Source organism: Thamnophis sirtalis, unplaced genomic scaffold (genome assembly GCF_051295495.1).
Source record: "Thamnophis sirtalis isolate CommonGarterSnake01/CBP01778 unplaced genomic scaffold, rThaSir2_p1.2 scaffold_4, whole genome shotgun sequence".
In the NCBI taxonomy this organism is placed as follows: Eukaryota; Metazoa; Chordata; class Lepidosauria; order Squamata; family Natricidae; genus Thamnophis; species Thamnophis sirtalis.
The window spans coordinates 142,708,469-142,718,728 of record NW_028261384.1 but is presented as its reverse complement, the minus strand read 5'-3'; the positions used below and the strand labels follow the sequence as shown (position 1 = coordinate 142,718,728).

The 10,260-nt window shown below is 52.4% G+C and overlaps 2 protein-coding genes across 2 annotated transcripts in view; both read left to right on the top strand.

The window, feature by feature from the left end:
- The first annotated feature begins 668 nt into the window (after nucleotides 1–668).
- Nucleotides 669–1,386, top strand: LOC106552954 (stress-associated endoplasmic reticulum protein 2-like). Its single transcript, XM_087712133.1, has 3 exons — nucleotides 669–805; nucleotides 896–968; nucleotides 1,176–1,386. The coding sequence occupies exons 1-3, from the start codon at nucleotides 722–724 to the stop codon at nucleotides 1,214–1,216; spliced, it is 198 nt and encodes a 65-aa protein (XP_087568259.1). The 5' UTR covers nucleotides 669–721; the 3' UTR covers nucleotides 1,217–1,386.
- A 2,219-nt stretch (nucleotides 1,387–3,605) lies between these two features.
- The window catches only part of SRRT (serrate, RNA effector molecule), a 50,400-nt gene continuing 43,745 nt past the window's right edge, over nucleotides 3,606–10,260 (top strand). The window contains exons 1-3 of the mRNA XM_087714326.1: nucleotides 3,606–3,734; nucleotides 7,959–8,090; nucleotides 10,221–10,260. The exon at nucleotides 10,221–10,260 is cut by the window's right edge and continues 89 nt beyond it. Of these exons, the coding sequence (XP_087570452.1) occupies nucleotides 7,972–8,090; nucleotides 10,221–10,260 (159 nt within the window). The 5' untranslated portion in view covers nucleotides 3,606–3,734; nucleotides 7,959–7,971. The remainder of the gene's footprint in view (nucleotides 3,735–7,958; nucleotides 8,091–10,220) is intronic.

The window sequence follows — 10,260 nt, the reverse complement described above, 5'->3', positions numbered from 1 at the left end:
GACCCGGAGTGGCCTCTGCAGCCGAAGACCAGCACGCAGGCAAGGGGGGGGACTCCTGCCGAGACCCTCGCCTGACTGGGCCCTTCTGGCTGGCACAGAGTGGAGACCCCTCCCCACCCACCCAAGCAGGATGCCTCCCCAGCCAAGACTCGAAAGGGCCTCCAGGAGCCACCATGGCCCTCTGCCTCCCTTCCCAGAATCCCCCGCCCCAGGGGTGGGAGACAGAGGAGATGGGGCGGGGGGGGGTCTGTCCTCTTTGGCTGAATCCATTGGATCCGAAAGTAGCTTGTGGAACTTGGGGAGATCCCCTGCTCCCCCCCACCTCTTCCCAAGAGACCCTTCCCCCTCTCCTGGAAGCCCTCCCTGTGCCACCCCCTCCCCTTTTTCAGGACCCATCCAGACGGCCTGTGATGACCTTAAAAGGCTCTTGCTCTGTGCTGCTCTCCCAGTCTTTTTTGGGGGGGGCGATCCAAGGGTCGGGGGGGGGAGTGGACAGAGTCCTGGGGGGGGTCTTTGGGGGGGGAAGAGTTGCAGCCCCTTCCCCTGCTTCTCGGGGGCGCCTGGCGGGGGTCTGGGCGTGGGAGGGGGCGCCGGGAGGGGCTGGGTGCAGCGGGGGGGGGGAGGCGGTGCCCCCCGGGGGCGGGGGAGCGCTGCGCCTGCGCGGGGGGACTCGGCCAGAGGCGCCACGACAGCCGCGCAGCCCCCGCTCTTCCCCCTCGCCATGTCCGGCGTGCAGCGCATGAAGGTGGCCAACGAGCGGCACAGCAAGAGCATCACGCAGCGCGGCGGCCCCCACCGAGCCCCGGTACGGGGAGGGGAGGGGGGGCTGGCAGGGGGAGGGGAGGGAGCAGAGGAGGGGGCAGCTTCTAACCCCCCCCCCCCGCCGTCTCCCCAGACCCCGCAGGAGGAGAAGGCGCCGGTGGGGCCGTGGCTGCTGGCCCTCTTCGTCTTCGTGGTCTGCGGGTCAGGTAGGCGGCGCACCCCCCTTCTTCCCCGCGGGACCCCTCGAGGTCATCCAGGCGGGCCCCGCCTTCCCTGCGGGCGCCTCGGGCTCTCTGCACGCGCCCAGGAGCCCCTCCTTGCGACTCCCGGGAGGGGATTGGGGGGGGCAAGGGGGAGGGTCTTGCTGGGCTGGCCCTGACGCCCCCTCCCCTCCTGCCGCTTCTCCCTGCCAGCCATCTTCCAGATGATCCAGAGCATCCGGCTGGGCGGCTGATGGAGCGGCGGTCCCGGCACCGGCAGACCTCAAGGGACTCTTGGACGGAATGGGAAGGGGGGGGGGTCGCGTTTTCCAGACCCTCCCCCCCTTTGGAAATGTTTACAGCCATGAGCGTCGTCTTCCTTTGCTTGCTTGCCCCCCAAGCGACTCCCGCCTTGGACCCGGCGCCCCCCACCCGGTTTCCCGGGGGTCTCTCGGGGCCACGAACTGAAGGACGGGGTGACAACGGGGTACGCCTGGCCTGGGGGGGGGGGGGCTTCCTGAGGAATTGAAGCGGTTCCCGACGAGGAGAGAGCAAGGGGGCATTTGGGGGGGGGCTCTGCAGCCGGGGGTGGGTGGGGAGGGGGCGCCTGCTCTGGAAGCTGCTGCTTTTGGCTCCGTCTGTTAAGCCCACCGGTCCTTTTTCCCCTCGCCTTCTCCCGTCGAGCTGCTGAATAAAAAGTCTTACCATCTTGGGCGGTTTGCCACAAGCTGAATTCGTGTCATTTTGTAAGAAAGGGCTCTTTAAGCCCCCCTCCCCAAAAAGCCCAGCCTTTCCTGCCCTCCGCAAGGGGGCTTCCAGAAGAGAGTGTCCAGGATCCCTCAATGCCCCACTGGTTCCTGCCCTCAAACCAGAGCTCAAGGGTCTTTTAGGTCACCGACATGGGAAGCCCATAAAGACCCCCCCCCCATCACCAACAGCTGGGTCATCAGGGATGGGGCTTCTCGAGGGGGGCTGCCTCCACTTCTAGCTCCCCGTGTGAAGCGGCTCAGCGAGAGGGCTTAAAGAGGGAGGGGGCTTCTGCTGAGCCAACCTTTCAGTCCAGGAACTTGCAAGCCCCTCAGAACAACAGCTGGAAACTCTTTAAGATGCTCTTGGCTCTAAGGCAGGGGTCTCCAACCTTGGAAGTCCACCAGTCTTAAAGCGGCCAAGCTTGGAGACCCTTGCTATAAGGAATAAGGCAGTGTTTCTCAACCTTGGCCACTTGAAGATGTCCGGACTTCAACTCCCAGAATTCCCCAGCCAGCGAATGCTTAATCATTCCCCTGGCTCAGCTGATAAGGGAGGAGAGCTTGTGGCTTAGAGGTTAATACAACTGCATAATCCAGTGTTTCTCAACCTTGGCAACTTGAAGATGTCCGGGACTTCAACTCCCAGAATTCCCCAGCCAGCATTCGCTGGCTGGGGGATTCTGGGAGTTGAAGTCCGGACATCTTCAAGTTGCCAAGGTTGAGAAACACTGGATTAAGGTATTATTCTGGACAGAGAAAGAGAGAAGTTTCCCTGAGGATGGGCTCCAGCACCAGCCCGAAAATTCAGCGTCCTAGTGAGCGACCCAGATTGGCTCCTGCATCATTTATAACGGGACCCTGCCTATTTGCCTTCGTTCGCGCAATAGGGTTGGCTGTTGGTGGGCCAGGGGGCGAGTTTGTCCTTGCTCTGAGTTCAAATCCCTGGAGAGCCAAGAAGGATGAGCGTAACCTTGAGGGGAGAAAGGTGTGAGGGTCCCAAGCCTTTTTCCTTGCAAAACGTCCCATGAAAACTGACTTTTGAGCAAAGGAGAATCCATCGGTGGGAGTTCCATCTCTGGGCACTGCCAGTGGGTCTCTATTTGGGGATCCTCCTGGGGCTTTCCCCTCCCTCCCCCCCCCAACATTCCTGGCTCTCAGCCCTGGGATTTCTTGGTGGTCTCCCATCCACGTGCAATCCCAGAGCTGCCTTTTGCAGACGAATCGGACTGCTGTGGCCTAAAGACATCACGAAGGAAGCAAGAATTTCCCACTTTCTAAGCTTGCAATTGGGGGGGGGGGAGGAAAGCAGAACAAAAGTTTTGCCAAGTGTGTAAAAACTGAAAATAGTCCCGGAAGTCCCTCCTCCCTCCACGTGGGCAGGAAGAGGCGATCGGAAACCCCCACAGTGACACCTTGTGGGGTGGGGGGGGAGGTGACTCTTCACTTTCCTAGCTCTCCGGTCGCGCGCTTTGGCGGGCTAGTCAACTCAGTCGCCGCTCTAGGCTTCCCTCGCCTTTATGGTGAAACGCGCCTGGCCCAAGCGTCTTGCGGAAATAGAGCTGTGCGAGGCTAGACCGTCCCTTCTAAGCCAGGGGTCTCCAAGCTTGGCCATTTTAAGACTTGGGGACTTCAACTCCCAGAATTCCTCAGGCAGTTTTGCTGGCTGAGGAACTCTGGGAGTTGAAGTCCACGAATCTTAAAGTTGCCAAGGTTGGAAACCACTGATTCTAAGCAACTCTCTCTCTCTCTCTCTCCTCCTCCTAAGTGGGCCGGCATCCACATGGCTGGGGATGATGGGAATTCCCCCCACCCTCCTACAAGACCTGGTGGACTAGAGAACCGTCAGAAGTCCGCTTAGCCCCGCCTCCCTCTGGTGGCACTTCCGGCGCATTTAAATCACGTCTGGGAGGCGGGGCCGGAAGTGCGTCCTGCAGAAGCGGCGGGCTTCCGGCGCGGGCAGCGAGGTGACCGCGCTACCGAGGCCGCTCTCGGACCCTGCAACCAGCGGCGCCTCGGGTCGCCGGTGAGGAACGAGGCGGCATCGCCTTCCCGCCGCCATTTCCTTCGCGACCCTCCCCACCCCCTGGGCGGGAAAGAGCCCCCCCCCCGGCCGGGCCCATCATCCGCGGCCGGCGCGGCTGTGCCTTCTGGGGTCCCGGGGACGGCGGGCCTTGGCCCTCCCCGCGGCTCTGGCCCCGCTTCCCTTCCTTCAGGGGGCTCGGCTGGCGGTGGGCGCCGCCTCGAGTAACGGACGCTGGTGCGGGAGGAAGGGAGCTGGCGCTGGGCCAAGGATATTGCTTGATGGTGGGTGGGTGTGTATATAAATATATAGAATATATAGAATTTTTTTGGTGATAAATAAATAAAGGGAGACTAGTATAGATCTATTTCAAGCAATTTAGCTCTCATCAGCTAGCCATACCCTTACTGGGATTCGAACCTGGGCTGTTTTTACTGATTAGGCCAGTGTTTCTCAACCTTGGCAACTTGAAGATGTCCGGACTTCAACTCCCAGAATTCTGGGAGTTGAAGTCCGGACATCTTCAAGTTGCCAAAGGTTGAGAAACACTGGATTATGCAGTTGTATTAACCTCTAAGCCACAAGCTCTCCTCCCTTATCAGCTGAGCCAGGGGAATGATTAAGCATTCGCTGGCTGGGGAATTCTGGGAGTTGAAGTCCGGACATCTTCAAGTTGCCAAAGGTTGAGAAACACTGGATTATGCAGTTGTATTAACCTCTAAGCCACAAGCTCTCCTCCCTTATCAGCTGAGCCAGGGGAATGATTAAGCATTCGCTGGCTGGGGAATTCTGGGAGTTGAAGTCCGGACATCTTCAAGTTGCCAAAGGTTGAGAAACACTGGATTAGGCAGTTGTATTAACCTCTAAGCCACAAGCTCTCCTCCCTTATCAGCTGAGCCAGGGGAATGATTAAGCATTCGCTGGCTGGGGAATTCTGGGAGTTGAAGTCCGGACATCTTCAAGTTGCCAAAGGTTGAGAAACACTGGATTAGGCAGTTGTATTAACCTCTAAGCCACAAGCTCTCCTCCCTTATCAGCTGAGCCAGGGGAATGATTAAGCATTCGCTGGCTGGGGGATTCTGGGAGTTGAAGTCCGGACATCTTCAAGTGGCCAAGGTTGAGAAACACTGGATTATGCAGTTGTATTAACCTCTAAGCCACAAGCTCTCCTCCCTTATCAGCTGAGCCAGGGGAATGATTAAGCATTCGCTGGCTGGGGAATTCTGGGAGTTGAAGTCCGGACATCTTCAAGTTGCCAAAGGTTGAGAAACACTGGATTAGGCAGTTGTATTAACCTCTAAGCCACAAGCTCTCCTCCCTTATCAGCTGAGCCAGGGGAATGATTAAGCATTCGCTGGCTGGGGGATTCTGGGAGTTGAAGTCCGGACATCTTCAAGTGGCCAAGGTTGAGAAACACTGGATTATGCAGTTGTATTAACCTCTAAGCCACAAGCTCTCCTCCCTTATCAGCTGAGCCAGGGGAATGATTAAGCATTCGCTGGCTGGGGAATTCTGGGAGTTGAAGTCCGGACATCTTCAAGTTGCCAAAGGTTGAGAAACACTGGATTAGGCAGTTGTATTAACCTCTAAGCCACAAGCTCTCCTCCCTTATCAGCTGAGCCAGGGGAATGATTAAGCATTCGCTGGCTGGGGAATTCTGGGACTTGAAGTCCGGGCATCTTCAAGTTGCCAAGGTTGAGAAACACTGGATTAGGCAGTTGTATTAACCTCTAAGCCACAAGCTCTCCTCCCTTATCAGCTGAGCCAGGGGAATGATTAAGCATTCGCTGGCTGGGGAATTCTGGGAGTTGAAGTCCGGACATCTTCAAGTTGCCAAAGGTTGAGAAGTTTAGGCAGTTGTATTAACCTCTAAGCCACAAGCTCTCCTCCCTTATCAGCTGAGCCAGGGGAATGATGAAGTGCTTTGTCAAGGCACCTGGTGTGCCCAAATATGGGAGGGAGCGTACTGTGCGCACGTGTGTGTTTGTATATATGCACACACACATAGGTGTGTGCATTATGCATACATATACATACTTGTATGAATTGTATTTGTACAAAAATGGAAAAAAATTCAGAGAGAGAGGTAGTTAAAGAAATATTAGACTGTGCAGATGGAACTGGTTAACGTTGGCAGTTAAAGAGTAGGGAGAATCGGCGTATTCTAAGATACTATGGGGGTGTTTTTAATCACTGGATAGAAAACGAATATAGACGAAGAGAAACAGTAAATTGAATAATTTGGGAAAGAACGTAGAATTATAGGGGAGGAATTATGTAACCGTTAAATACGATGACGCAAATATTGTACCCAGGTGACACACTGTAAGATTAATGATGTAAGAGTGGTTATGGGGAAAAAAACTTGTGTGTGTGTGGGCAGGCATATATATATATATGTGTGTGTGTGTGTGTATGTATGTATATGTATGTATGTATGTATATATATATATATATATATATATATATATATATATATATATATATATATATATATATATATATATATATATATATGAATGTATGTATATACGTATGTATGTATGTATGTATGTATGTATGTATGTATGTATTTATGTATATTTAACCAGGTGTAGTGTTAAAAGAAGAGACCGACATTGTGCTCTCCGGAACTTGAAACATATTACCCACTTAACAGCTTTCATTAACTTCTGCTAACATGTCGGAGTGTTAAAAACTACCATTGATGAGATATCTGCCTTTATACAACATCGATTGATTTGGAATGGGATGTGATGGGCCTATCCACCTGCCACACACGTCAGAATTGTTCTCAAGTGGGTAATAGGTTTTACGTTCCAGAGATCACAATGGCTGTCTCTTCTTTTACGTGTGTGTGTGTGTGTGTGTATGCATGTAAATGTACTACACGGGTACTTACAACAGTTCATTGAGTGACTGTTCGAAGCTCCCCTGGCATTGAAGAAAGTGACCTATGACAGATTTTCACACTTGCTGCATCCCCAGGTGTCACCTGATCAAAATTGGGACACTTGACAACTTAACTTATATAAGTTATGACGGCCGCAGCGTCCGGGGGCGGGGGTGTGTGCCACATGATCTCCTTTTGCGACCTTCTGATGAGCAAAGTCATTGGGGAAGCCAGATTCACTTCACAGCCAGGTTACTAACTGGACAACTCGTGATTCAAAAGCTGGGGGCAAGAAAAGTTGTAAAATGGGGCAAAATTCACTTAATAGCAGAAATTTTGGACTCTGTTGTCGTAAGTCAAGGACTGTGTGTCTATATATGTGTGTGTGTGTGTACACACACGCACATATAATCAATGTGTTCTCATTTTTTCTTGTTTATTTTCTTCTATTTTACTTTCAATTTGTTTCAGTTTCCTTTTCCTTTTTTCGTTTTTATTGTTGTGGCTGTGTAGAGCAGTGTTTCTCAACCTTGGCAACTTGAAGATGTCCGGACTTCAACTCCCAGAATTCCCCAGCAGTGGTTAGGACAGTGTTTCTCAACCTTGGCAACTTGAAGATGTCCGGACTTCAACTCCCAGAATTCCCCAGCAGTGGTTAGGACAGTGTTTCTCAACCTTGGCAACTTGAAGATGTCCGGACTTCAACTCCCAGAATTCCCCAGCCAGCGAATGCTGGCTGGGGGATTCTGGGAGTTGAAGTCCAGACATCTTCAAGTTGCCAAGGTTGAAAAACACTGGTGTAGAGGAGCCTCAAGTTGAAATAGGCAGCAGATAAGAGTTAAAGGGCTTTTTTCTTAACGTAAAACACAAGTAAGGATGTTGGAAAAATGGGAAAGGAAAGAGAGGGAATAAAATGAGGGAAGTTGGGGGGAATAATAAAAAGGGAAGGAAAGAGCGGTGGCTTCCGATTTTTTTTCCAGTGCAGTGAAATCCTTAATAAAGGTATAATATCAACTTTTTAGTTTTGTCAAATAATAATCACTGTCCGTTTAACCCACCAACTAACTCCTGCGATATCGTAAGCTTCCCAGAGTCGCTCAACAGTGAGATGGGCAGCTTATAAATTTAATAGTAAATAAATTCCTGTCAAACAAAGATCCTTCCTCCACCCCCCCCACCCCAGGTTCTTGAAAGGCTTCCTGGTTGCTAAGGGAGACGAAGGGATGCAGTTTGGCGCTCCTGCCCAGGGTCCTTCTGCCCCTTCCAGGCAACCCACCCATTTCCCCTGCGAGAAAACCGACTGATCTCGGCCTCATTCCGCCCCTGTCCTCCAGATGAGCCACCGCAATGGGAGACAGTGACGACGAATACGACCGTCGGCGCAGGGACAAATTCCGACGCGAGAGAAGTGACTACGATCGCTCTCGAGAACGAGACGACCGGCGCCGAGACGACTGGAGTGACAGGTGATCCCCGGAGAACAGAGGAGGGTGGAGAAAGGGACGAGCGAGCTCCTCTCTGCTCTTTGGGGCCCCTGGACAGGCCTGGCCTCCAATTCGGAACGTAGGTAGGAGGAATAAAGGAGGATATTTGTAAGGGTCGAAATCAGGAGTCCTCGGTGCTTTCTGAGCTGGCCTGTTTCATGGCCCCACTAGGTTACATCATCAGCACTAGAAATGCAAGCCCCTCTCTCTTCTAGCGCTGATGATGTCCCTTAGTTGGGTCTCAAAACGTCTGCAAGGAAACCCCCAAGCTCAGTGAGCACCAAGGACCCCACAGTCCTCCTCTCCCTCCTCCTCTGTAACGTTCCCATGGTTCGCCCATGAGGCCAATGTTGAGAAAAGACAGGAGACAACCTTTCTCGGGATGGAGCGACGACCCAGATTGGGGGTCTGAGAGCCCCTTTTATTGAGATAGGACAAAGGCAGGAGGAGCAATCAGCATGTGATTTAAGACAGCCTGTCAAACTACAATTTCTAATCTACTGCTCAGGGAAGTTCTGTCTATATATGGTCAAAATCCTGGGCGTCATTGGTAGGGCACATCTCAGGATGTTATGTTATGGACTATCAGGATGTTATGGCGTTTTAGGAGTTTGTTTTCTCCTGTGTGGTTCAGCGTGGCTCTGCATGCCCTGTTATGAACTAGGCCATGGAGGACACACGCCTACACAAGGAACTATATTACAACACTCTTCCTCCTCCTCCTCCTCCTCCTCCTCCTCCCCGTAAACCCCTCTCCCTTCTAGCATTAATGATATGACCTAGCTTGAGTAATAAAACAGCTGCAAGAAAACAGACCCCCTGAGACCCCTCCAAGAACTCAAGTGCCCTATTTTTCGGAGTATAAGACGCTCCCAAGTATAAGACGCACCTAGCTTTTGGGGAGGAAAACAAGGGTGGGGGGGAAATCTGCCTCTGACTCCCAGCAATTTGCCTCCTTGCAGCAAACAGCAAACAGTACAGGCAATATACACTGTTTGTAGTGTTATATTTCAGACTAGATTTGTACAGATGCTGTTAAGATTGATGTGGCTTTTATTCTCTGCTATTGAAAAGGAGATCCAGTAGCACTGGGTCTCTTCAGACCAAGCCTTTATTTTAAAAAGCTTCTTCATTTTGTTAAGTTGACTAGAACAATAATAAAGCAGTCTTTAAAAAAATAAGTCTGATAATTTGAACATTCTACAGGCATTTATAGTAACCTCCTTGCAGCGAGCAGCAAACGGCCTGATTAGCACAAGAAAAATATATATATCTGCGTCTGCCTCCCAGCAATTTGCCTCCTGGAGCAAACATCAAGTTTCACTTTCAATTTCAGCAGGGGCCTCCCGATCACCAGCTGTTTCGGGCTGCAGGGATTGCCATAGCCCTGTGATGGCGAACCTATGGCACACACAGCCCTCTCTGTGGGGCACGCGTGGCATTGCCAGCTGCTCTTCTGGTTTCTGGTGCGCATGGTTTCCAGCTGGTCTTCGTGGGGCACACAAAAATGGCCAAAAGAAATAGGCTGTTTTTTTTCACCCCAAAACAGCCTGAAAACAGACCCCCAAATGGCCAAGGAACAGGCGTGTGTGCCCACGCACACGCATTCCGATTTTTTGCACTCGGTGCCGAAAAGGTTCGCCATCACCGCCATAGCCTATTGCAGCCTCTACAAGCCCCATTTTCCCCGTTTGCTGCAAGGAGGTAAATAGCTGGGAGGCAGAAGCTGAAGGTGGTGAGGACGGTGGGTGAGCTGAGCTACATTCGGTATATAAGACGCACCCAAATTCTCACCCTCTTTTGCAGCGGGGGGGGGAGAGAAGGTGCGTCTTATACTCCAAAAAATACGGTAGATAGAAATATATGCAGGGTTTGCTAGCAAAGAGGCCTGCCTGAAATACGTTGCGACTTCTCCCCGTGGGTATGGAAGGAAAGGTTCTTTGTCCTGCCAGCAGGGGCTAAACCATTGTCTTACGCCAGGCATTTGGTTCCTGAAGTTGCCGGGGGGAGGGGGTGGTCTTTTCCTGTCGTGTTTACGGTTGTGAGGCTTCTGTATGCGTCCTGCTGCCAGGAGTGCAGGATGCAAATGCTGACCCTCTTTCCTTCCGCTAGGGAATGGGACCGAGGCCGGGAGCGCCGGAGCAGAGGGGAA